The sequence below is a fragment of the Fusarium keratoplasticum genome, chromosome 3 (genome assembly GCF_025433545.1).
Source record: "Fusarium keratoplasticum isolate Fu6.1 chromosome 3, whole genome shotgun sequence".
Taxonomy (NCBI): domain Eukaryota; kingdom Fungi; phylum Ascomycota; class Sordariomycetes; order Hypocreales; family Nectriaceae; genus Fusarium; species Fusarium keratoplasticum.
This window is the reverse complement of record NC_070531.1, coordinates 3691280-3716371: the sequence shown is the minus strand read 5'-3', so window position 1 is coordinate 3716371 and position 25092 is coordinate 3691280. Positions and strand designations below refer to the sequence as shown.

The window sequence follows — 25092 nt, the reverse complement described above, 5'->3', positions numbered from 1 at the left end:
CAAGAATACTTGGTCTCCATTCTTTGAGCTCCCCGCGCTATCCTACCTGAAAATCTTGGTGAGAGACGTTTCCAAGGCTCCAAAGAACTAAAATCCCCTCTCTTAGCTCGATCCTCAGGACTGTCAACCTCGGTCAAAAATTTATAAAGATATGGCCCGTAGTCGCCGGAAGGGTAGACTATAGCTCCATGGTCGAGAAGTGTCTTCATCATCGGGTATCTCACTGAGTACTCAACCCAGCTCGCCGCCTCCAGCGCGCTTCCAAAGTAACCTCCTCTTACATTGGGATCCGCTCCATGGTCAAGGAGGAGATTTACCACGGTCGAGAAACGCTGGTGGACTGCCAACTGCAATACCGTTCCGTAAAACCCGGCAACCTTGTTCACATCTGCTCCCGCTTTGAGAAGCGGCACCAGGGCAGATGATTTCCCTAGAACTGCCGCAATGATCGGTATACCCAAGAAGCCGCCTTCGAGGTTCGGGTCAGCACCGCGGTCGATCAGCAGCTTCACCATGTCTTGATGATTCATGTAAGCCGCATACTGCAGGGCAGAGCCGTAGTTGAAGGAGCATATGTTGATGTCAGCCCCAGCGTCGAGGAGAAGGGTGGCCGTCTCGCTGGATCCTTGGCCTGATGCTGCAGCCATTAAGGGACTCTTGAATAGTCCCTGGTGACAGTTCACATCCGCTCCATTGGCCAACAGGAGGCCCACCAAGTCCGCTCTCCCGTTGTATGCTGCCATCTGAATAGGCGAGCTCCGTTGACGGGCACTCATAGTGTTGACGTGTACCTTGGCCCCAGCATCAAGAATGAGCCTGCAGACATCAAGGTGGCCGTACTTAACGGCCATGGTCAACATTTCTTCTGTTTCCTCCATCAAGCGACCGAAAAGCGGTGGGTTATCCTCGAACATGACCTTCAAATACCCAGCCAGGCCCAAAGCAGCAAACAGTGCAAAAGGACCAGACTGGATGTCGAGGAGTACCACAGACAAGTCGATTGCTTCGTCTCCCAGCGGGATGATGAATTTGTAGGACTTGAAGCGCCGTATCCAGTCTTCAGCGTAATGAGCGGAAAAGGTGGCAACCAAGTCGAAAAAGTGCGCGTCGGTTTGATACAACTTGACATCTCCAGCGTCCGCTATACGAACGTGGAAAAACCATCCTTGTGAATAGTTGGTGAGAGGGCCACAGCCAAGCAGCTTTGGGTTGACGCTGTTGGATTGTGATCCTTGCGAGGCGTGGGACGATCCATGGAGGCGGCAGTTGGTCGCAGATTTCAACAAGATGGCGAGACACACAGAAGCCATGGCTCGGTTAACCTGTTGCTTGGACCAGTGATGGGTTTCGAAATACTCTTGGACTGATAAATGAGCGAAGCGGCAGATCTTGGCATGTCTCACGGAGCCGCGCCCGTTGTCAAACGCATCCGTTTCGACGACTGTGATGAGGTTGTGACAGGCTTCAAGCACAAAGTCAATGTCTATATCGACTTTAAACACCGTAGCCGTATCTGGGTCCTGGCAAGCTGCAGCCACAAGCTCATGAGGCCTCAGAGGCCTGTAGGAACCCATGAGCCATTGAAATGCTCTATCAGCAACTTGCCCCCAGCTTCCTTTCCGGGACTTTATATCATGGTATATCCTGTCGTATGCGTTCTTCAAGCCCTCGGGTAGGTCATCAAGATACTGGAGCACATCCTGGTCTCGTCGGAGTTTGAGGAGATCATCAATATGCAGCGCGGCCCATTGGAACCTGATCCTGACATTAGCCATGCAGCCTGAACGCTCCTCGGAACCCCGTCTTACATTGCTTGGCTTTTCTTTCTGAAGGTTGATACGATCTTGATCTGCGTCTGGCTAGATATTTTGGACCGAAATTGTGGGCTCTTGTCAAGCTTGTCCTTGATGAACTGCTCGATGTCTTGCTGGTTGTCTGTGGCCTGGATCTCAAGGTGCTGTCCGCTCTCGTACCGGGCCTTCAAATCTCCATCGTTGCGGCTTGCTATGAAGATCTTGACCGGGTGTGAAGAACTATTCAGAAACTCCTCTAGAGCATCCATGAGTATGTGCCTAGTCTCCTTGTTACACTCATCCAGGCCGTCGATAACGATGGTGGTTTGCGAATATCGACTTAGCATTTTGACCACCAGGTCCCGGCATTCCTGCACTGTGAGTTGGCTCATGGCAAATCCAGTGCTTTTGCGCTCATCATACACATCGACAACAAAAGACATGATGAGCTCATCTGTCGTTTTCGCCGCCAGCTGGCGGACGAGACTTTGGAGCACGCGTGAGGGTTGCTGATGGTCCTCTTGATTTCGATCGCAATAGAAGTATGCCAGACCCTCGTTATTGATATTGGAACTCACAAGGTCCATCAAGCCATCGATGACTTTGGAACTGAGCTTGGTCTTACCACACCCAGCTGTGTGAAAAGTCAGCACTTTGCAAGAACACAGCGCGGCTGAGGGACATACGTATTCCGTGCAACCAAAGGACCATCGAGGCACTTGTGTTCCGCCAGTCATTGTAAACTTGGTGACGCAGCAACCACTCGCCTGTTCCATCAACACGGCCGGCTCTAGCAGCGTCGTGGTCGCTCAGGTGAGGTATGCCAGACAGCCATTGAAGGATCTCGGCGTTCCTTTCCTTGTCTTGGCGGGACCAGAGCTTTTCGACATCTACGCCAAGACGGAGCAGTTGGGAAGTGAGAACACCCTGGAGCTCTCCATACCGCCCGGCGAGGTTGTGATGAAGTTGTCGCTGGTATATCCTCTCGAAAATGGAAAATTCAACCTCAACTCTCAATTCCAGAGTTTGTAGGTTTCCCAGGTGCTGACCAAGCTCGTCTACATTGAACAGCGCGTGCATGGCTCGGCGTGTAGTGCTTTTAGAGATCAACCGTATGAACAGGGCCATGAAAGATAATATGCTAGCATAAAGCTGAATCAGAGCTGTTTCGAAGTTCTGGGCAGACTGGTCAGTGGTCAGGACGTCGGCCTTGGTGTACATGGTCTCGTACACCGCGCAGCGTAGCAGCAGGTACGTCACCTGCTCCATGCCGACAAGAAGCTGACCGTGCTGTTGGCTGTCCGCAGTAGCAGCCTGTGGTACTAAATGTTAGCCAGCGGCGTTGACAGTCCCATCGAGTTTTTACCTGCAAGACAAATCGAACAGCTGCCCACGGGAGGGCGCCATGGACCGGATCAAAGCTGACTGCAACATCTCCAACCCCCTTCATCTTGTCCAGCCAAACAATGATCTTGCCAGCCACATCCCGGAGAATGACATGTCGACCGTTGAATCGGAACTTCCAGGTCTTGGCTTCTGCCTGTCGCTGCTTCTCAAGGGCCAGTTGCTGGATCTGCTCCTGTATCTGCTCAGGTGGTTGGACAGTTCCAGTGTTGCGGATCAATGCAGCCCTCGTCTCATCTGGAAGTGTCTCAAAAGCCTTTACCCACAGCGCCTTCTTCGTCTGAGTTGCGGAAAGCGGGACGGCATCGAGGCTGGGTAATTGGTGTGCAGGCGTAGTCCGACTGCCTGGCCGAGAAATGTGCTCACCGGGTGCAGGCGACGCATACGGTGATGGTGGGTGAGACAAGGGCCGAGAACTCTGTGCAACTCCTGTCTTCGCGGGTTGAGAAGTACCAGTGACTGGGCTGTGAGCAGACTGAGATGCCGACAATGAAGAGCCTGAGTCATATTCGGCTACATCTGGAGGTTTGAGTGTCGTGCCGCCCCCGAACCAGGACTTCACCTTGTCCCGCTTTCGACCCATTGCCTTGGGCTGACGGGTGGGTTTCACCGATAGCGGTTGTAGCAGTCGATCTGGTAGAGATGATACTCGAAAGGCGAACAAAATCTCAAAAAGAGCCAGGAACCGGGCTATGGCAAGGCCTCCCGGCTTAACCCGCTTAACTCCAGTAGGAGTTGCATCGTTGGAGTCTTCGTGTGACGTCGTGAGCAGGTAGCTAGCCCATCCTGCGACCTTGGGCGCGTCACGTGCTGTGAGGTGTTTGGCTTTCAGTGGCTGCCTCCCTCCATCCTTGGGTTGAAAAGCAGAAGCGTCGGTTGAAGCGGTTAGGCGGGGGGCAATGCATGAGGCTGGTGCAGAGCAGGTTGCCAGGGTATGATTGGGGGCCAATCATTGACTGAAACCAGACAATTATAATACGAGAGTAGAGTTCAAGGCCAAGCGGGTCTAGTAGCAGTTCAATTGACGCTATATATGTGAATATAAGTGTGACATAGGCCTCGTTGGCAGTTTAAAAGTTCCCACTACTCTTCTGAACAACTTCACGGCAGGCGCTAACGTTACTAGGTAGTACAAGTACACTGTGGCTCCCGTGTTAGTTTGCCGGGCCCACAGATTTTCAACTCCGAACTCGGTCTTCGCGTCATTCTCTTCCTTCTGCTTCACAACATCCTTCACTCAATTCGCCCTTGGAGAGTGGGCCTGGAGCTGCTACGGGGCCGAGAAGCATCATCTGTCAATTCAGGCGAACTCAACACCAACGCCGATGCCTGCACGCGATCCTCAGCGCGAGGAGAGGCCTCACAATGGCGTCTTGCACGATGAGACCTCTCCTCTCCTCGGTCGTGCACCCGAGACGCCTCAATTGGACACCAAGTCCCTAACCGAGATTCACAGCATCTGGTCCGAAGCCAAGCTCCTCTGCCAGTACTCCCTGCCTCTGATCGCGACCTATCTCCTCCAGTACTCGTTCACCGTCATCACGACAGTCGTGGCTGGTCATTTGAGCGCCGAGGATCTCGCTGCCTCTTCCCTAGGTTTAACCACCATGAACATTATCGGCTTCACCATCTTTGAGGGTATGGCGACCGCTCTCGATACCCTCTGTGCCCAGGCCTATGGTTCCGGTCGTTTCACAGGCGTCGGACTGCACATCCAGCGCATGGTTATCCTCATGACAGTCGTCATGGTCCCTGTCGCCACCTTCTGGCTTTGTTCGCACTGGATCCTTCCACTGCTCGTGCCTCAGCGGACTCTCGCCCTCAAGGCCGCCTCTTTCTTGCGCGTCAGTCTCGTTGGACTGCCTGGATATGCCTTCTTCGAAGCCGGCAAGAGGTTTCTGCAGGCTCAGGGCGATTTTGGTCCAGGTATGGTTGTGCTCATCATCTGCGCGCCTGTCAATGCCTTTCTCAGTTGGTTTTTCGCCGTAAAGCTAGACATGGGCCTCGATGGAGCTGCTTTTGGACAGGCCCTTGCGAATAACCTCAGACCTGCGCTGCTACTGCTGTACATTGTCGTCTTCGGGAAGAAGTCCCACCGCTGCTGGGGCGGCTGGGATGCACGAGCCGCCTTTTCCGTCGGGGAATGGGGTCCAATGGTTCGCCTGTCCGTTGCAAGCACAGCTGTTAATGCCGCCGAGTGGCTTGCTTTTGAGATCCTCATGATCAGCACCTCGTACATCGGAACCCGTCATCTCGCCGCCCAGACCGTGCTCAATACGCTCTCCATTGTTACATGGCATATCCCATTCTCGATCAGTGTTGCTGTTACCACACGGTTCGGTCACCTCATTGGTGCAGGAGCACTAAAGGAAGCACGCCGGGCCGCAGTTCTTTATGCCATCGTCTTCTTGGCGGTCGGTGTTTTCGATGGTGTCTTTCTGTTCACTCTGCGACGTCCATTGGCAGATCTCTTCTCGGAGGACGCTGGCGTGAGAGATCTCGCCATCCGCTCTATGCTCACCGTGGCCGTGTTCCAGATCATCGACTCCGTCATCTGTGGAACCAACGGTGTGCTAAGGGGCCTGGCGAAGCAGTCTGTCGCTGCGTGGGTTGTGCTCGCCGTCAATTACCTGGCTGCTGTACCATTTGCTATTTGGCTAGAGCTTGGAAGCCCGGATATGAAGCTTGATGGTCTGTGGGTTGGTCTCGGGGTCGGAATGGTCATCATCGCCATAATTGAGTGTGCATACATGAAGTGGATCAGCTGGCAGGACTGTGTTGATGACGTGAGGGAAAGGGAGGACGATGGGACATAGGATGTCCACGTTACCCCCAAAGGAAAGTTCTCGTTATGGTCTAGATATTATGTAGCGATACATGCACATAGATAGGCGTCGGAGCTGCGACGCACACTTTGTTAACGTCTATAAAAGGGAGCAGAGGTCACAAGAATGCTCAAATTTAGAAGAATGACTTAAAGAATTTCAGATAGCACTAGGGGTTATGAGGAGTAGGCGAGAGTAAAGTGGACAGGCCCCAAGATAGCTTCGTCTACTTTGACTACATTACCTTTGCAAAGGGTACGAAGCTAAGAAAGGGAGCGGCGAAAGCATAAAGAAGAGATTTAGAGAGCCATTACTTGTCAGGATGAACGTGACAGTTTAGCTTGAAGCGAGGAGAATGAAGAGAAACAGTTCACCAACCTTACAAGACCCAGCCAAGCATGTTTGAGTGACGACGTCAAATAGAGACTGAACAACTCCATAATGGTCACCACTTAATACTGATGTATGAACTTAGAGGAAGGGGGAGCAGGGGGACAAAAAATGAAGGACACGAAGAGCAATGAAGGCCTCCACAGGGCAAAAAGAGTGGTTCCGCCCGGGATCGAACCGGGGACCTTCTCGGTGTTAACGAGATGCCATAACCAACTAGACCACGGAACCGAGGTTGCTGATTGGTTGAGGGGTGCTTCGCAAACTGAGGCTATTCGCTGTCCAGTGCGTAACCTTGTGGACTAAAGGAATCATTGTCTCCTCCCGCTGTAGAGCATTGAGCATTCCAATGTATACAAAATCCGAAGTATTCGAGTAGTTACCATTGCCTTTCCTAAAGATACCCAATGGCATGTCAAGTCTCGGTTAAGTTCAAGAAGAACGTAACTGTACAAGTCGAAGTCACTTCAAGACTCGTCCCAGTCTGTTGTAGCTATTTAGCAGTTTATAGCTATTCTATTCAACGAATCGAAACCTCCAAGACGTGCTAAGCACTTCAGTTCTAGGTCTTCTTGCTCAGCATCATGTCAGGGTCGCAATTCACTATAGAATTCATCCGGATGTGTTACGGAGCCAAGTTCATCAAATTGATACTATCACAAGAGCTATCTCAGTAAAAAATCCGCACATTTCGGCTTGCTTACTCCAACATAGCCTCGATCACACTCTCTGAATCTTTGTGCCAGATGCCAGTAACCTTCAGTCCTGCATCCGCCAAAAGCTTGCGCCACTGGCTCTCGGTCCGCTCCCTATTCACAAGCATTCCCATCATGGTCCAGTCGAGGCTTGTCTGTTGCCAAGGCGCTCCCACATCCCGCAGCACAGCCTCGTTGATGAGAAGTCGAGAATATCCCTTTGTCATGGCATCTCGAAGGTGAGACAGAATGACAGCGCACTCGGCATCAGGCCAGTCGTGGAGAATGAGGCGCATAAAGTAGGCGCGGGCACCACGGTATTCGGCGAGCTGAGGTTTGAAAAAGTCGTGCGCCACAGCCTGGATGTTTTCAGGAAGGTTGCCGGTTGTCTTGGCGTCTTCGATAACCTCTGGGAGGTCTTGAAGCACCAATTGGCCGGCTGGGACATTGTCCTTGGCGTTCAGGCCAAGCAACTCATGACCAACACCACCACCGATGTCAACCAAGAGAGGGCCAGATTGCTCGGCAGACTTGTCATCAGCCGCAAGACGCTCCTCAAATGGGTAGAAATCAACCCAACGAGGTCTAGCCTTGGCATAACCAGTCATGAAGCCATTAAAGGCCTTGCCAAGGCGGGCATTCTCCTTCAGAATGCTAAAGAAAGGCTTCTCTGTCCTGAGGCCATACTGAACGGGTCCGTCGCTGGCATCCTTGGGGACTTGGTAGTTTGTCTTGGCCAAGAACTCAGGAAGACCCTGGAAGGTAGGAATCATGCCTTCGAAACTGTAGATGAGACCGCCTTCCATGGTCGGGTCTCGAGTGGACATGGAGAATGGTGTGGCGACATATTGATCCATGCCCACCTCTTTGACGATGCCATTAGCAGCCAGATGCTTCAAAATTCGAGCTATAATTCGAGTTAGTGAAATCAACAGCGTTAAAAGTTGTAGTTTAACATACCAACTAGTACAGGGTCGGCAGTTGTGCCGGCCGCCAACTGCTCGCTGCTCTGAGGCTCTTCACCCAGCTTCCTGAAAAGTCCCAGCTCAAAGCCGGTTCTGAAGGCGGCTGTCCGAGTTGGCTCACCCCAGCCAATTCTCGCCAGCTGCTCTCCAGGGTTCTCAAGCTCTTGGATGAGAGCGGCGGCTGCGGCTATGGCCTTCTGTCTCGCACCCTCATCCCCGGTCTCTGTAAAGACCTGGCCGTTGGAGGCGACTGCATCAATAAGTGCAGAAGCCATATTGCAGAAGTGTACTTGAAGACAAAAACAAGTGTAAAGTTCAAAAAGTAGAATTCGCTTGCAGATAAAGTAGGTTCGTTTCAAGCCAATGGTCCACGAGGACTATTTATGCTAGCAACTCCAGTCAGCCTTGGGGGGCTGGATAGTCCGAGAAGCCGCATCATGTTGCGATTAGCGCTCTTTGGATAGATGCTCGACGCTCCAGTCAGCGGTCCTTGTCACTTGGGGTCAGAAGCTACGCCGCTAGGGCTTACTGTTGAGCTGGCCATCGCGTCATTTTCCAGCGGGAATAATATGGGGTTGCATTGTATGCCATTGCCAACAGCTTTCATCTCATGAGAGCCGAAGGAGCCGGGGTGTGGCACCTATGGTCCTACGGACAAACTGTAATCCTATGGTCAGCATTCCAACGTTTCATCACAGAGCTCTGTGATCCAAAGGATGTCCAACGCAGCTTGATAGTCTCAAGAACTGCATATGTTGCTCGAATGGATTGCCTCCTTTGGATGCAATTCAGCCTTGTTTCGATCCTACAGCAGCAAAAGCCTGATCAGCCGATACCCATGTCCCGGTGCTGTTGCAACCAGACCGGGGCAGGGCACTATTTGTAGAGGCTCACATCAAGCTTGCAACTTTATTAGCACCACGTTGGGTTCCTTTTTGCATCTAAAGTCCGAACTGGCCAATCACATATAAGAGTCTGTTGGATAGTCATGGGGCCGAGGCCGCTTAGCTATTTTACACAGCCTCATTGCCTATGCTTTCCATGCCGAGATTGTTATCATTGGCATCGTTCAAGCCTATGGATCAAGTGCCCTTCATCCAGTCGGATGCAGTAGGACAATCCTTCGGACGATCCTTGAAGCGATTCGTCTATCTATAGGTGTAGACTAACCAATTCTCAAGTCGAGGCTGCAGCAATCCTTATCATATTGGAGTTTGAGAATGAATTGCTGTTGTCTCTGCTGCTGCGCTTCACGCTCTTTCCAGCTGCTATGAGAGGAGAGAGGCTTAAAGTAGTGAAGTAACCCGAAGAGAGAATAACTCTCATGGGATTTAAGAATTCATCATCCCCATGCATTCTCTCAAGCAACATATAAAAGAGAGGTCACCAGTTATCTACAAAGAACCAACTATTCTTCAACAAAGGACCCAATCCCCATGTAAACGACCGCCCCAAAGCGAGGTTAGTAGAAATCACAGTATCCCAGGGTCTCCCTGACCTTCCACAACTTGTCAATTCCAGCTTTGGCATCCAGCCCAAACACTCTACCAAGGTCTGTCATGTTTGAAAAGATGGGCTCGTTGGGCTCGCATATAGTGCCAGGTGAAGGAATCTCGCCCGTCGTGAAATACTTGTTGATGACGTTCCAGACGCAGTCCGAGTTCTGAGCCACAGAAGTATGCTGTTTTTTCCATGTTAGCATGCCAAAGATTCCCTTTTGACTATGGCACTTACACCAAAGGCCTTGTACTTGAGGGCAGCCGAATTGGTAAAACTCTTGCTCAGGTTCTGGGCTCCCTGCCAAGGAGTCACGGGGTCCCATTCGTTGCCGATCATAAGAACAGGGTTCCTAGTCGTGACATTAAAGTCTCCGTCGTACAACTCTCTTGCCTGGAAAGGCCACTGCACACATGTAGCCTCCATGATATTCTCTGGCAGGTGCGGAAACCACTCTGTCTTGCTGCGGAGCTCATCCATGACAGGCTCAAAGTCCAGGAGAGTACCTGTCCTCTTGGTATTGTCACCACAACGGACGCCAAAGGTGATATCGCTACGCCTTAGCCATTCTCTTGTAGCAAGCTCGACGTCCTTGAGGGCTTCCATATCTCCCGTCACCAGCCTGTCCAGAGTCGTGGCCAACGTCGTGTAGTTTTTGGGGTAATAGAGAGATCGATGCAAGTACGCCTGGAAGCGGTGAGAATCAAAGATTACACCATTAATTTCCTTTTTCGTAACATCCAGTTCCTTGTAAAGCTCTCTGATGAGGAACTTGATGTTGTCCACGGTTCGGTACGCGCGGGCCAGGGCACAGTTATGAGGAGAAGCCACGCATCCCTTCAGGAAGGCATGGAACGTGTTATCCAAGTTATCAAGAAGAGTTGGATCTCCGCTGTAGATCTTTTAGCATTGAAACATTTTGAGGGAAGCTCGGGAGCACGAACAAAGAATTGTAATACTCATGTACGTTCCGAACGCCATCTAGCAGGACCTTGTCGACTCGGTCTGGGAACATGGCAGCAGCTGTTGCTCCTAGAATAGACCCAGCAGAGAAGCCTAGTCTTGTTTAGCAAGCACACCCTTGACGCCTCTTTGGAGTTGCGTACCCCAGTATCTTAACATGCCGTCCTCCTGAAGAGCGTCGACAAGCTGCATCAAATCCCTAGCCTGGAAGGCCGTTCCCAACATGGTACCATATACGGGAAAGTGAAGATGGCAATCATCGGCCAGTTTGGATCCCTCTTCCCATTCTTGAGCCCACGTCTTATTCAGGTGAGCATTATTCCGGCCCCGACGCGGAGGAGCTGATCCCGGGACCTTGGGGTTGGAACAATCGAAGGGGATTGATCTCCCGGTTCCTCTATCATCAAGTCAGATGTAACTCGCACCCCAGTCTAGTTGAGCACATGATACCTAACGTTCCAAGTTACCAAGTCCCAATGACGGTCAGTGACCCTGACACATATCAGCTTTGATCACCTCCTTTGGTTCCCTATATCACCCACATTGCTAATCTCCTGTACCCTTTCATCATCTTCACGATGTTCATGGCTCCAAGCCTGCCAAAGTTTATAATGATGCTTCCTCTTACGGGCGGCCTGAGGGCCGCGTATCTCACAATGTCCATGAGCACGGTCTGACTGGACAGCGGGTCAGTATAGTCAAGAGGAACTTCCATCGTAGCACACTCGATGTTTGGGGGTAATTGAAAACTGCAGCGGGTCCAAGTGAGGCCGTGTGTGTTTAAGGCGGTCCATGGGAGTGGAACTGTCGTCGCAGCGGCGAGGCTGGCGACGGCCAGACAGAGGACGGATCGCATCGCGGGGGTCGGTTTGGGGGTTTTGATTTCCGCGGTGTGTGAGGGGAGACGAGACGGGACTTTTCAGCATATGCTTTGGTATGTTGGCCCTTATTTATTAGGACTCTAAAGATGTCTTGTGGAATAAAGTTGCTTTGGTCATGCACGCGAGGAGATGTGGTCAGAGATGTCCTTTTTTAGAGCAGATAACAGAGTCTTCCCGGCGTTACTCGACATTTGGTTATTGTGATGACGAACTACGGTGAGAATCTCTTTTTTCTCTTGTGGCCAGTTCTCAAAGGGGAGTTATTAACCAGGCATCAAGGGGCAGAAGATCTACTCTCTCTTAGTCTATAACGGAGGATTTTTGGTGACATTAAGATCAATGGCCACCTCGACACTTTCCCAATTATCCCGGATACATTGCATTGACGTACTGACAGTTCAAATGAGCCTGGCCTTTCATTTTTACAAGATGCGGTCTTTAGAGTGACGGTTGAAGTTCACGATGAATTTGATGGAAGCTTTCGGCACCAGAGCTTAAAACGACCCTGTACTCGCTGCAGGAGTAGCTCACGGGTAGGTCAGGGCACGGAAACACACTCTTCTCTAAATCGAGATGACATGTTATCTAGTCGAAAATCCAATTGAGAATGAGACATGACCTCGCTTTTGCTATGTGACTGGTGAATCCCTTGTCTCTAGGCAACTGAAGATTTCTCCGGAAGTGGAAATCGCTTCAGACAGTGTCTTGGGTTGGGTAACTCGGGTTCCTGGCCCGTTGAATTCCAGCGTCTTGTTGAGGATGATGTGTTGTGCTGGCCTCTGCTTACTTTTTGAAACGATAGCTGTCGTTACCCGCAGTGCCAACTCATCGCACATTGTGTGTGTTGTTTGCGTGTTACTAGGACAACATGAGAAGGGATACGGAGCAGCACAATGCAGTCAGACGGAAACAAACATGGACGACAAATAAGCAGGGGCTGCAGTGAATGAATGATTGCCCGACTTGGCGCCCAATGTGATAGCTCTGCAACAACACACAACCTCATCTCATTCCAATTGATGAGCTTGTCGCTGATAAACAACCCAACCCCAAGCTTACCCTGGACCAGCAGCGTATCACGGTCGTATTCCAATCCATCTTTAGCGCTTGTCTCGCTTCACTCTCCCTTGTCTTTTGGTCTCGGTTTCTCCCTTGGCGTGGCTTGTGAAAAAAATCGGGGCCTGACCCCAGTCACCGTCATCCAACTTTTTTTTTTTGGTGAGAATGGGAATGGGAGATGGAGCCGTCATCAGCGCCAACTTTTCTTGCTTGTTGCCCGGGCCCTCACTCTCTCCACTTGGCACGGGGCGGGAGGGAGAGGAGAACTGGAGAAAAGCACTTTACCTGCAGCAGAGGCTTCCCGTCCCGTCTCTGGATGATGATGACAGCATCATCCTTTTCAATCTCGACTCTTTTCTCTTCTCCTTTTCCTTCTGCTTCTTCCTGAGAGATTGAGCCACAATTGAAAACTATTGCCAATAGGCTTCCTCTTGTCTTCAGGGTCTCGACTGGCCTCGAACTTGGCAGCCCAGCTGTTGGATGCTGGAGGCCTGTGCTGACCAAGTCTTCCGTCACAGCGGACTCGAAGAAGGCCCCGGCCCCTTTTGATCGCTGAGTTAGCGGCTAGATATCGAGCGCCGGCCCCCGGAAAAGGCGCTGGAACGGCCCCTGTCTGTCACAGTCCAGCTGGGCTCTGCTCTTTAGCGCACGAGCTATCAAGTCAGAGACCGCGTATCCCGTTCAGGTTCAAGTTCAGCTTGCTCGACGATACCTCGTGTCCAAGTATCCGCTGCTCCTGGCCCTGGCCCATTGGCTAGTCCCAACAGGGGCAAGAGCGCCTGGGATGTGATGGCGTGGCGTCACCAGACAGCTCGTGGCTGAGGCGGTTCCGCTTGAGGTCCGGTTGGGCAGGTGAGGGCCGAGGCCTGGTCGCGCCTACCGTTCCCTGCTCGTGTTCTGCCCTCTGGTTGGCCGACACGAGGTAGGTACTTTGCATCCTCGTACTGCTGTTCCCTCCCCCATCCCATTTCACCCGCTCCCAAGGCCTTGCACCTGCAGCCTGCAGGCGAGTCGAGCCCCCCGAATGGTGAGGCGAAGAAAAGAGAGATTGGATTGATTGAATGGGTGCGTAGGAGAAGTTGATCGGGACAGGGTCGTGGTTACTTGTACTGGTTGGTCCCCTTTCTTTCCACTGACCTAATCACGAAACACCAAGAAAATCTTGTCGAGATTGGCATTCTTTCTTTGCTTCGACATCATCGCATCATCCCAAACTCCACCCGCCCATTACGATCCGCGTCCGATACGATACGACACTGTCGGACTGGGTGCCCCATCCATCTCGAGCAACCCTCGTGAAAGGCTTGCGGAGAAGCAACAAAACGGGGACCGCGGCCGCCCAGGCTACGTATTCGTACACACAGGCGTCACTCCAGTCCGTAACAGTCAACGGAGCGGGAGGGAGCTCCTCTTTCACTCTCCTCATCTCGTTCCGTACCGCTGCGCTGCGCGCTAGAGTCAACCAGCCACAGCATTTCTGCCCCATCGTCCATCGAAACCCCCCGGTTGTGGAACGTGCGACCCCGTGGAACGTGGCTCGCGCAGTTTCAAAGCCGCAGTTCCTCGTCTCCCGTCCTGAGGAAGAGACGAGAGGGTGTTGTACCATACCTACCCTCTCACACTCGGACCTCCGTCGCTTCTTTCTCCCTCGTCTGGTCTGTCTGTCTGCCGTTCGACTCGCTCGTCGTCGTCAAACCGTGTCGGGTCCGGAGGATCCGCCTTTTCCATCCCATCCTCCATTCCCGCTGGACTGGGCCGCGCTGCCAATTCCCTCCCCCTCTCCCCACGGATCCTGAGCTTGCCTGACCCTGACGCTCTGTCCTCCAACGTTCGTTGACCTGTCTCATCTCGACTGGTCACGTCACGTCAGGTCACGCACGTCGCTGTCCGGGCCGGCAGCGCAGCACAGCACACGACAGATTCGACTGACACTCTCCACCGTGCCCGTTCGCCATGGACTCGTATGTTTGCTCCTCGCCTTGAATTCTTGACTCAGGGCGCCACCACCATCTCTCTTTTCCTCTGTCACACCTTCCGTTACGCACAAACTCTATCCTCTGCCTCGCCGAACCTTGCTCGCCACACCCAAACTCACGCTCACGTCTGCTTTGCTCTAGATTTATTCCAATGTCTGCCGCCGCCGCTGGCTGGGGCCAGCCTCTTGCGACAACCTCACCAGCGTCTCGACGATCATTAGGCCATTTCCGATCACTTTCCTCGATCGCCTCTGCGCCTAGTCACAAGCCTCGAACTCCCTCAACAATTACCCCCGATCACACGCCCGTCAAATCTTCCTCTTCAACACATCTACCGATCGGTTCTCCTGCACCTATCGACCTCGGCGATGAGATGAGCACCCTGCCTGATCCACGAAGCCGTGGTATGAGCCCGGCCGATGACGGTAGTATCTCGACCCCTAATCACCATCCCGACCTCAATGACGAAGTCGCCACCCTCAGCACAAAACTCATCAACGCCATCAATCACCAGACAATACTCGATGACTCCCTATCAGCCGCCCGCCATGAGCTCGACACTGCCCGCGACCGAATTCGCATCCTCGAGGCCCAGAATGCCTCGCAGCGTGAAATGCTGGCGGGCGACGTTTGGATACGAAAGCATACCGTTGAGGCTGAAAAGAAGGTTTGGCACGCCAAAATAGCCGAGGAGCGCCAGAAGCGTCTCGATACGGAAAAGGACAAGAAGAAGATTGAGCAGGAGCTCGAAAACCTTACTGCTGCCCTGTTCGAAGAGGCCAACAAGATGGTGATTGCGGCCAAGGAGGAGGCCAAGGCGGATCACGAGGTGCTGCAACGCAAGAATGACCAGTTGAAAGCTCAGTTGGCCGATTCCGAAAGTCTGCTCAAGTCACAGCAGGAGCAGCTTTCTGAGCTCAAGCACGTCATGGAGCATATGGTCGCCGAACGCGACGACCAGACCAACCCTACTGCTCCCTCTTCGCCCGGCTTTGCCAAATCCGATTCTCTTGACGATCAGCGAACATCCGCCAATGAACCCTCACCTTCGCCATGGGTTCCTGCTGCCGAGCCTTCACACCCGACAAGCTTTACCCATCTGATCCAACCTGTCCTGCGAACGGATTTGACTTCCTATGATGACTTTGTGAGCCTCGCTCGGGTCTCTCGCAACCGTGCTGGAAGCCGTGTCTCGTCGGGCTCTATGGGTGCCCTCACTGCGCTGTCCTCGTTTGGCCTTGGTGGTTCGACTTCAAGTGCTCACCCTTCCAACGCTTCTACTACATCTCTCAACACAACGGGTCAGGCTGTCGGTAGCGCCCCCCAGTCACCGAACACGCCCGCCTCGACCATTAGTGCTGCCTCGAATGCCTCTGCTGCTCCTCTGCCTAGCTTGAAAGAGACAAAGTTCTACAAGCGGGTTTTGGCAGAAGACATTGAGCCTACCCTTCGCCTTGATATGGCTCCGGGCCTGTCCTGGCTTGCTCGTCGAACTGTTATCAACTCGATTGCCGAGGGGTCACTGGTCGTGGAGCCTGTCCCAACCACTGGATCATTTATTGCTTTGACGAAGCCGCAATTCTATCCGTGCTCCCTCTGCGGTGACTCTCGAAAAGATCCTATTTACTTGCGTACCCACCGATTCCGAACGAGCGAGACCGATTCTGCGCAGAGACACCCTCTGTGCAAGTACTGCCTCAACCGCGTACGCTCTACATGCGATTTCCTTGGATTTCTACGCATGGTCAAGGACGGTCACTGGCGAGCTGACGACGAGAACCACGAAAAGGCTGCCTGGGAGGAGAGTGTACGACTACGAGAGCAGATGTTCTGGTCTCGAATTGGAGGAGGTGTTATCCCCAGCATCCAGGCGCCACTGTCGGTTGACCTGGAGAAAAGCCCGCGGACCAGCCGCGAAGAGAGTGTGGTGTCCGATCATCTCTCGGTCCCGGGCTTTCAAACCCCACCGATGATGAACATTGACCGAACGCGGAACGAAAAGGTCAACGGCCCGATTCAAGAGCCCCATACTCCGCCTTTGCAGACGGATGGAGCTAGGAGCGTACGCAGCTCCATACAGTCTCTGGATGTCAAGAGTAGCTCTGGCTCGGAAGACACGAAGCGACTGTCGATCACGATCCCATCAGCGGATCAATAAACAAAACAGCCTTTTCAAGACCTGCACGGGGTTGACGGCGGCGTCAGCTCCTGATGCGGGTCTTGTGTATTATTTTTGTACAACACTTTGGGTTACAGGATTGCATGCATTGCTTGGTTTGCGGGAATGAGTTTGGATTGCGCATGCTGGGCGCTATGATGCTCGATCAGCTGTCTCGACACGGACACAGACACAGCAGCTCAGAAGACGAAGGATGGGATATTTCAACATACATTGGATGAATAGGTTATGGGAACTGACTTACTGCCGGGGGACTTGGATGAAGGGACCGATCGATCGTTATGGGAGTCCTCGCGGGTCTACAACTTCTGGCGTTTTACGGGGAGACACAGAGAGAAGAGAGAGAGAGATGCGCATCGTTCGTTTCGGGAGGCGCAAACTGGGTTGGGGAATGGGTTGGGTTTCTTGGGACGACATACTTTACTTGTCGTCTGCTTTTGGTCCAGAGCGTCATGATTGATTGGATTGGATTTGCCACGCGCAAGAGAGAGAGAGAGAGCACACATGCACAGGGTTTGCTTGCCTACATTTATTAGATCATCACGCAAGGCCGTCAACTACGCTATTTGACGCTGCCACTAGTTGTAGTAGTAATACACATGATACCAACTACATACGCTTGCTTGCCATACGGTCTCTGTTGTGATATCTATCTTGGGCTTCCCTTGGACGGAGCAACTTATCAATATACAGTTTGCTCAACGTTAGCATATTCCTTTACGAAGAGATTCAGCTTACTCCAACAAGTATCACACAATCTTCACAACATGAATGACATAAAACTGTATATTAGATGATGGAATTTGTGTCGCAAACATTGTACGCATGCCACGATATGCCCTCAGACACATGTCAACAAATGAGAATACGCCGTAGCCCGACGTCCCGGTCCTGTATAGCCTCCTCATCCTCCCCTCGTTTTTATGGGTGTGATTTTTTTATGGCTTTTCTCCTCCAAAATCAGACAGATACTGATTATACCCCCATCTTCTCTAGTAGTGTAAGATCGCCAGGGATTTTCCCACCCTCTCCATAAGTCGTCAAGTGATAATGAGTACATGATGTTACAAAGCTTGCGGGAAGGTTTGTAGAAGAGGCTGAGCCAGGAGAGTAGGGAGGGCCGTTTGCAAGCCAGGCTTCGCAAACATGGAAATCGAGGGTCTCGCAAAGAGAACTCAAGTATCCAATAGCTTACAGCTCATCCTTGACGGTGGCGTCCTGGTTCTCGCTGGCAGGCTTGGCCTTGGCCTCCTCGGCCTCCTTCTCACCATCCTTGCTAGCGGCAACATCCTCAGGAGCAGCCACGACCTCCTCGACCTTCTCCTTGCCCTTGAGAGTCTCACTGTTCACACCCTCAACATCAGGGTGAGGAGGGGCGACACCAGCGTCAATGTCAGCAGGCCAGCCGCCCTCAGGCTCCTGAACCTCCTGGCCGTTCTCATCAACGACTCGGATCTTGGTCTCGTACTTGGTCTTGAACTCAACCTTGCCCTCCAGAGCCTTGACCTCCTCAGGGTCAAGGAGGTTGCCGTCTTGGTCACGGTACTCAACCTTCTCCTCCTTGGCAACCACACGGTGCTCAACCGCGGGCTCAGGAGCTCCAGAGATGACAGCCTCCTCCTGCTTGTTAACGACAGGAGCCTCTTGCTTGACGGGGTCAACCTTCTTAGTAGCCTGCGTGGTGGGAACCACGGAGGAGCTGACCGCGGGAACCTGGCTGTACTTGTCGTACTGAAAGTCGCATGTGTTAGTCAACTATTGCCTGAATTGATTGGATACAAAACACTTACGCTATCATAGAAGGTGTTGCAGTCAAAGTCCCATGTCTTGAAGAGCTTCACGCGCTTGCACTCAGCCTTGGTCCAGGGACTACCATAGGCCAGAGGAGCGTACAGGGAGAAGACAGCAGCCGAGAGGACAAGGAAAGAAACGGTGGCGATGCGGTTGATGGTGTTGCTCTCACGGACACCAATGCCGGGAACGCGAGCAGTGATGAAGTCAAAGACCTGGCAGAGGGCAATGATGGCAAAGTAGAGAGCAGGGAAGTAGTGGTGAAGGAACAGTTGACGCTTCATCAGGTAGAAGGGGAAGTAATGCAGAGCCCAGCCGAGGACCGAAGTGCCAATCTCGTAGTCGAATCGCTTGAAGGTGGAGCTGGCGTAGTCGTTGCAGCTGCGCTGCCATCGGAGAACGGCAATACCCTTGAAGACGACCCAGATGGCAATGGCAACGCTGGAAGACCACCAGATGATGGGGTTTCCGAGGAGGTAGACCTGAGTGTGCTGGCGACCCCAGAAGTTGATACCTCGGCGAAGGATGGGCCAAGACTCAGGGCGAGAGTCCCAGGCATGGGAGTCAGTAAGGCCAGCGTTGGTCCTCCACATGACCTTGTGAAGCTCCCAGAACTTGCCAAAGAAGCCAGGTCGTCGGTAGTTGACCTTCTCAACATCGCCCTCCAGCTGGGGGTGAGCGTTGCTCTCGATGTACCACAAGCTGTTGGGGAGAGTACCGCCACGAGCGCAAGTCACCTCCTGCTGCTCGGAAGCCCAATCGGGAAGCTTAACCTTGTGAGAGAAGAGAACGCAGCCAGTCATGACATGGACGAGGCGGAACTTGGTCTCAATGGTTCGGAGGCGGGTCTTGGCGAGAGCACCGTTGGTCTTCTTTTTGACAATTTCGACACGGAAGAAATCGTTGGCATCACCATCAAAACCTTCATAGCCATAAGCCGAGACCTCGTTCTGCCAGTCGGCCTCGGTGATCGGGGGACGGACATCGTGGGAGTGCAGGCGGCGGTGGGTAGGGCGGTGGTAGAGTCGGAGAACAGCACCGTCCTTGATGTACTGGGGCTCAGGAAGAGCGTCCCAGGCATAGGTACCGTTGATAGGCTGGCCATCGACGCCGAGGGGCTGAGTCTGGTTCTCCAGGAGCCAGATGTTGTTGTCGTCCTTGTGAGGGTACAGAGTGATCTGCTGCTGCTTGCTGCCGGTGGGGTACATGAGAGGGTGAGAGTGAAGGTAACCACCCTGGGTGTTGACATGACGAATGGTGACACGGCTGCCCATGATGACATCGGCGGGGACATCCTTCATTCGCTTGTTGTTGAGGGTAGCCTGGAACTCGGAGCTCATGAAACCATCACCATCACCAGGGTTCTTGAGGGCAACGAAGTGAATGGCGAACATGGCCATGTAAAAGGTCAGAGGGACGACGATCAGGGAAAAGACACGGGCCATGAAGTGCTTGGTCCAAAGACGCTAGAAGAAGAAGTCAGCAGGCTGATCAAGAACCAACATGGGCCATGATTTCCATACCATGGGCACGTTCTTGGTGTCACCGAGCAGAACCCAGAGCTGAACCAGAGTGAGGGCGCCAACCCAAGCAATCGTGAACAAGCCAACCCACTTGATGCTGGCGGTGATACCCAGACCAAGACCAGTGTTGATGAGCCAGAACCACCAGCTGAGTTGGAAGGCCTTATCAGGACCAAGCTCGTGCTGGTTGGTGAAGCACGTGAAGGACAGGACAGTGAAAGCAGTAGCAGCAACAAGAGGCGAATCGAGGAGGATCAGACGGGCCTGGGTCAGAAGACCGTTCTCTGCGAAGAGTTAGCTCAAGTCAATGCGAACAGTACATCTCCAGGAACACGAACCAAAGATAATGAGACCGGAGCCCATGGCGGCCGTCATGGTACGGCAGCCAACAGCCTTGAGAGTCAGGAACATGCAGGGAATCAGAAGAATACCGCAGATGGCGGGGAACATGCGCATGGCGACGTATGGCACGCCAGGCTCAATGTAATCCTTGCCAATCTCCTTGAAATCGAAGCTTCCGTCGAAGCCAGCGAGCCAGCCGGTGAGGGCGATAAGCATCTTGGCCAGGGGAGGGTGGACGTCCATGAAGAACTTGCCCTTGATGTACTTGGTAGCAAAGCCGCCGAAGCTATGGTTGTGAAACGAAACGATTAGTGGACTGGTCTGGACAGGGGATGGCTGGAGCTTGGGATGAAGCTCAACCACAGCTCTCAGGAGTGAGAAAGACTCACTGGACCTCATCAAAGACAACACTAGTGGGCTGGTAGATCCGGTAGACACGGACAATGGTGGCCACGACCATGAGGCCGAGGACAATCCAGTAGTCGGAGACGGGGAGGAGGAAGACATCGTTGTCCTCAACACCATCCGACTTGTACGAGGTCGACTTCTTGGCCTTGCCGTTGCTGTTCTTCTTGGGCTTGCTAGCCACGGCAGCAGGCTGCTGCTGCTGTTGCTGCTGCGGCTGCGGTACCGGATCAGGTTGTTGTTTCTCGACGACAGGCTGTTCAGCCTTGACCGGCGGCCTGGGACTCTTGCCCCGGGAACGAGCCATGGCGGTCAAGTATCGATGTTCAGTTCGAATCGACTCGATCGCGGAAGGCTTCTAGAAGCTGTGCCTGAAGCGCAGACACTCGAATCGGGGACAATGGTGTCGGATGGTTTTGGATGTAAAAAAGAAAAGGTTGGTCGTGGAAACGAGAGCGAGAAGGGAAAGCCGGCCGGGGGGAGATGACTTAAAGACACCTCATCGAATGGGCCGGAGGATAAGATAAAAAAAGAATAAGAAAAAAGAAAAAGACCCAAAAGTTCAATCGCAAGCTGTCCGGGGTAATAGAATGGACAGCAGGCGATGCGCAATAGGCCTGGACGTCGTTGGGTGATGCGAGGTTGAAGAAGGGGAAAGGGAAGGAAGAAAAGAAGTCGAGGAGGACACGAAGCTTCAGGGGATGGTCGATGATTAACTTAGCACATGCGGGTGGGCTGAAACTGGTGATGGGATGGGGGATTGACTGGAAGGATGCTTGCTGCAGCAGCAGCAGGCGCGTGTCACTGGGCTCCTGCTCCTTCCTACCTACCCAGGCTCTCTGCTCTGCTCTGCTCTCTCAAAAATTGTAGCTACAGTGGCCTTTTCGGCTGGCTGCCGTTCCCGTCAGCTCGAGTAGCCTCCACTAGTACCTCGCGCCCAGTGGGGGGAGGGGAGGTACATGGACACGCACAGCGAATCAACCCCTGGCCCCGGCTACGAAAATCCCCTGGAATCCCCGTAGCGCTAGCCTGGAAACGGAGCTGCACATGGAAGGGGAACATTCGCCCTATAAAAAGCGTCCTTTGGCACTAGCGAGGCACAGCTAACACTCAGCCGACCTCAGCTCATGCCTCTATACAAAGGTGCTGCTATCATTGACCTGAAGAAGAATACCTAGGTAGGTACCTAGGTAATGAAGCTCAGCAAGAGCTAAGCTCAAAGGTGTCAATTACCATTCCTGTCTAAGCCTGAGCCCATAGCTGTCAGAGCTAGCTATTGACGTTTTTGCGCCACTCTCGTGTTGTGGCTGATTACTGCAGCCACAGCAGGGGTTCGTCTTGACTGTGGCATCAGCTCCAAACAAGCGCGATGCGGCTAAACATCCATGGAGGGCGAGACTGCACAAGAGCCCCTTTTTTCGCCCATGCCCAAAAACGCGCGTTCTTGGACCACACAAGTGCCCTCCTCTCCTTAGATGAGGATAGTGACGACGACTATTCTCGGTGACGTTTGACCCGTTTGTGTTACCACATGTTTAGTATTGGAAACAGTCTATAACAAGCATAAACGCCCTCTGAGCCGAGTCGTCAATGATAACTCCGTCTCGGGTATATCAACTCCACTTCCCATGTATGTAGATTCATGTCTCACTTGGCATCTCTGATCAACAGCTGTCCAAGATAGCGTGTCTCGATAGGCTACAAGTCACCCCACGCCCCCCTCGACTGCAGATATTCTGCCCAGTGCCGGAAGCCTGCAATCCAGTACGGAACACCTTGTGGCTTGGCCAGCTCACTTAGGGACGCTCGCCTGGGTGACTCTTGTGATAACCAGTCGTGACCTTGAGCATCGAGAACGTCTGCCATCGACGTTGAGATAATCCGATTCACTCTTCCATTCACAAGAGGGAACTTTTGCAACGCTTGCATCGCTTCACTCCAACAAGATAACGCAGATTCCAACTCGGAGTTCATGTGGCGCAGTTTTGCCAGGATGACGTACAGTCGAAGCCTCTCATACTTGAGAAGACTGGTCCTGGTCTGGACGTCAAGGCAGATCTGCTCTGCTTCTTCGTACTGCCCTTGGGCAAAAAGCGACTCTGCCAGGGCCAATTCCAGAAGGGACTTCCCAGGCAGAGGGTCGGGTCTTTCAGTGCGTCGCACTATTTCCGCGCGGAGGAGTTCTTCACCAGCAACTGGTCTGTCAAGCTCTCGCAGTGTGTCAGCCAGATCGCAAGTAAGGTCGCGAAGATCCTCTTCCAGGATGATGTCACTCTGTTCCTGTGTGGTCTTGTGTGCTATCTCAAGCTGTTCCAGCGAGTCGTTGAACTCGCCTTGATACCTCATGATTCTTCCAAGTAGCGCATGTTTTCGGAAGCATATGACTTCTTCCAATGGGGACGAGTTCTCTCCAAGAGGGCTCCAGTCTTCCAACAACTCTCGGGCGGTGTCAAGATCTGCCACTTGAATGTAGTTCAAGCATCGCTGAAGGACTGTCACGCAAATTTCTGAGCGTGTTCGTTGGTTCATGGCGGTCGCTGGGTCGTCTGATGTAAGGTCCTGAAGGCTGTTCACAGCTTCGTTCATGTTTCCGCTAATTCGACCTAGGAGTGCCTTGGACTGTCCGATGCAAAACCGAAGATGCGTGTTCTTGAGGCGTCCCGCTGCCAATTCTGCTTGACCAACAGCAAAGTACTTCCATGCCATCCCAGGAAATCGAGAAGCCTCAATGAGGGTGAGCATGAAGTCAGCTCTTGTAACTGTTGGAAGATCGTCAAAGCAATCTTGATAAGCTTCCGTTACATGCTGTAAATGCGGTAGGAATAGCTTCACGGTAGGGTCACTAGGTTCGGTGAGTAGTTGGTCGAGGCTTGTGAAGGTTTCAGACTTACGGAAACTCAATATACTTCCAGGGAATCGCTCTATATGCCACGATCAGGGCTTGCTGTCGCCAAAATGAAAGACCTTTGGGATCAAGACTTTCATGGATGCGAGCCGACATGTCCTCGTTTAAGTGGTAGGCGTCATCGGAATACTTCAAGATAGCTGAAACCCGACAGAGTTCTTCAAAGATGTTGCTCAATCTTGAGGCGTCCGAAAGCAACTCAGCCAGTTCCGGAACCAATCCGACTGGGATGGCGTCCACAGTCTCGATCTTGCCGTCGGCTGTCCAACGCCTGCGATTGGTTGAGCCACGGACAAGAAGATCCAAGGGGATTTTGTCGTAGGGTGAGAAGAATGACACCAGCACCAACAAGATGCTAGCGTCTTCTGAACGGCTGGAGTGTTCGTCAAACAGATAGCTTGAGACAGCTTCCAGAGCTGAGGCTCTCCATGCCGACGACGCCATTCCCACGGGTAGAGTATCGGGTTCAACACTGTTTCGGGTCGAATTCATAATAATTTCATGGATGAGGAAGAGAACGGGAGGGATTTAATCATTGGCTCCTTCAGCGGAGAAGCTTTACCCCGAGAGTCCACTCCAGCCGTGCGTTGTTTGGTCGTCCAAGGAATAGAGTGAACATGAGTGGTTGGTCAATAGGTAGTGTCGAATATCTTGGCCCCTTTTTGAATGGATGGTGTGTGAAAAGATGGATGTTTTTGGAAGGCCGTAAGGCTGGGGTGCGTGATCGGGGAAAACGGTGTTGACTCCGCGAGCAGCCGACAAAACGTCATATCGGCCATTTTGGTAAGCCGATTTGTGCGGGGTATGTACTTGGCAATCTTTGCTGCGTGTCCAGGGTGCGGTACGTCTCTTGAAGATCAGGTTCAGTTCTTGTGCATGTTTGAGTTGGGGTTGCACAAGGCCTTGGGGCTGACTGGCCAGGCTTCAGCATCAGTACTGTAAGCCCTAGACCACCATCCCGTCTTCTTCGTCCAGGAACCCAAGGCCAAGCTTGCTATCTTACAGATGCCCGATAGGTTGGCCAACTCACTAACGTTAGTTGCCGGAGATCTCGGTTCGCTAGTAGAATCGCCGGCGGGATGGCAGAGTCTCCAGCAGAATGATAACGGATGGGCAAGAAGCTAACGCGGTCGGAGGCCGTGCGAAGAGAGTCCATGTGTCCCGGCGGTGTGACCAATGGCTTCCCAGAGATGGTCGACCAATGAGGCAGTAAAAGTGAATCTTGCGGCAAGCTGTTGCGCGACAATGCCCATGCCCTGTGTAATTCCACCATCAAGCAAATCGACGAGGGTTTCTCCTTGATGGCCTCTGCTGTTGATGGTAGACTCGTTTGCTCCACCTTGACTGTGTTGAACGTGACAAGACAACTCGTCTATGCAGGAAATAGAGACAGGTTAAAGATTGACGACATCAGTGTGATACATCCTCACGGATCTCAACTTGGAGTACAGCATGTAAGTCGACTGTCGGTGCTAGTGAGTACTGATGTTCAATAGGGA

The 25092-nt window shown here is 52.7% G+C and overlaps 6 protein-coding genes across 6 annotated transcripts; 2 read left to right on the top strand and 4 right to left on the bottom strand.

The window, feature by feature from the left end:
- Positions 1–141: 141 nt before the first annotated feature.
- On the bottom strand, positions 142–3921 carry NCS57_00446900 (uncharacterized protein; the record flags this gene model as incomplete). The annotated part of the gene is made up of 5 exons (XM_053054429.1): positions 3160–3921; positions 2480–3107; positions 1809–2427; positions 232–1755; positions 142–178 (listed from the first exon to the last, which is right to left on the bottom strand). The coding sequence occupies exons 1-5, from the start codon at positions 3778–3780 to the stop codon at positions 142–144; spliced, it is 3429 nt and encodes a 1142-aa protein (XP_052916589.1). The 5' UTR covers positions 3781–3921.
- A 601-nt stretch (positions 3922–4522) lies between these two features.
- Positions 4523–6013, top strand: NCS57_00446800 (uncharacterized protein; the record flags this gene model as incomplete). Its single annotated transcript, XM_053054428.1, has 1 exon — positions 4523–6013. The coding sequence occupies one exon, from the start codon at positions 4523–4525 to the stop codon at positions 6011–6013; it is 1491 nt and encodes a 496-aa protein (XP_052916588.1).
- Positions 6014–7112: 1099 nt separating this feature from the next.
- NCS57_00446700 (Methyltransf-2 domain-containing protein) lies at positions 7113–8386 on the bottom strand (the record flags this gene model as incomplete). The annotated part of the gene is made up of 2 exons (XM_053054427.1): positions 8068–8386; positions 7113–8014 (listed from the first exon to the last, which is right to left on the bottom strand). Exons 1-2 carry the CDS (start codon positions 8345–8347, stop codon positions 7113–7115), a joined length of 1182 nt encoding a protein of 393 aa, XP_052916587.1. The 5' UTR covers positions 8348–8386.
- Positions 8387–14425: 6039 nt separating this feature from the next.
- Positions 14426–16606, top strand: NCS57_00446600 (Sec2p domain-containing protein; the record flags this gene model as incomplete). Its single annotated transcript, XM_053054426.1, has 2 exons — positions 14426–14433; positions 14590–16606. The coding sequence occupies 2 exons, from the start codon at positions 14426–14428 to the stop codon at positions 16604–16606; spliced, it is 2025 nt and encodes a 674-aa protein (XP_052916586.1).
- Positions 16607–17818: 1212 nt separating this feature from the next.
- NCS57_00446500 (Dolichyl-phosphate-mannose--protein mannosyltransferase) lies at positions 17819–20995 on the bottom strand (the record flags this gene model as incomplete). The annotated part of the gene is made up of 5 exons (XM_053054425.1): positions 17819–18358; positions 18418–19884; positions 19942–20225; positions 20280–20569; positions 20673–20995. 5 exons carry the CDS (start codon positions 20993–20995, stop codon positions 17819–17821), a joined length of 2904 nt encoding a protein of 967 aa, XP_052916585.1.
- A 1391-nt stretch (positions 20996–22386) lies between these two features.
- On the bottom strand, positions 22387–24085 carry NCS57_00446400 (uncharacterized protein; the record flags this gene model as incomplete). The annotated part of the gene is made up of 2 exons (XM_053054424.1): positions 22387–23530; positions 23580–24085. The coding sequence occupies 2 exons, from the start codon at positions 24083–24085 to the stop codon at positions 22387–22389; spliced, it is 1650 nt and encodes a 549-aa protein (XP_052916584.1).
- Positions 24086–25092: the final 1007 nt, after the last annotated feature.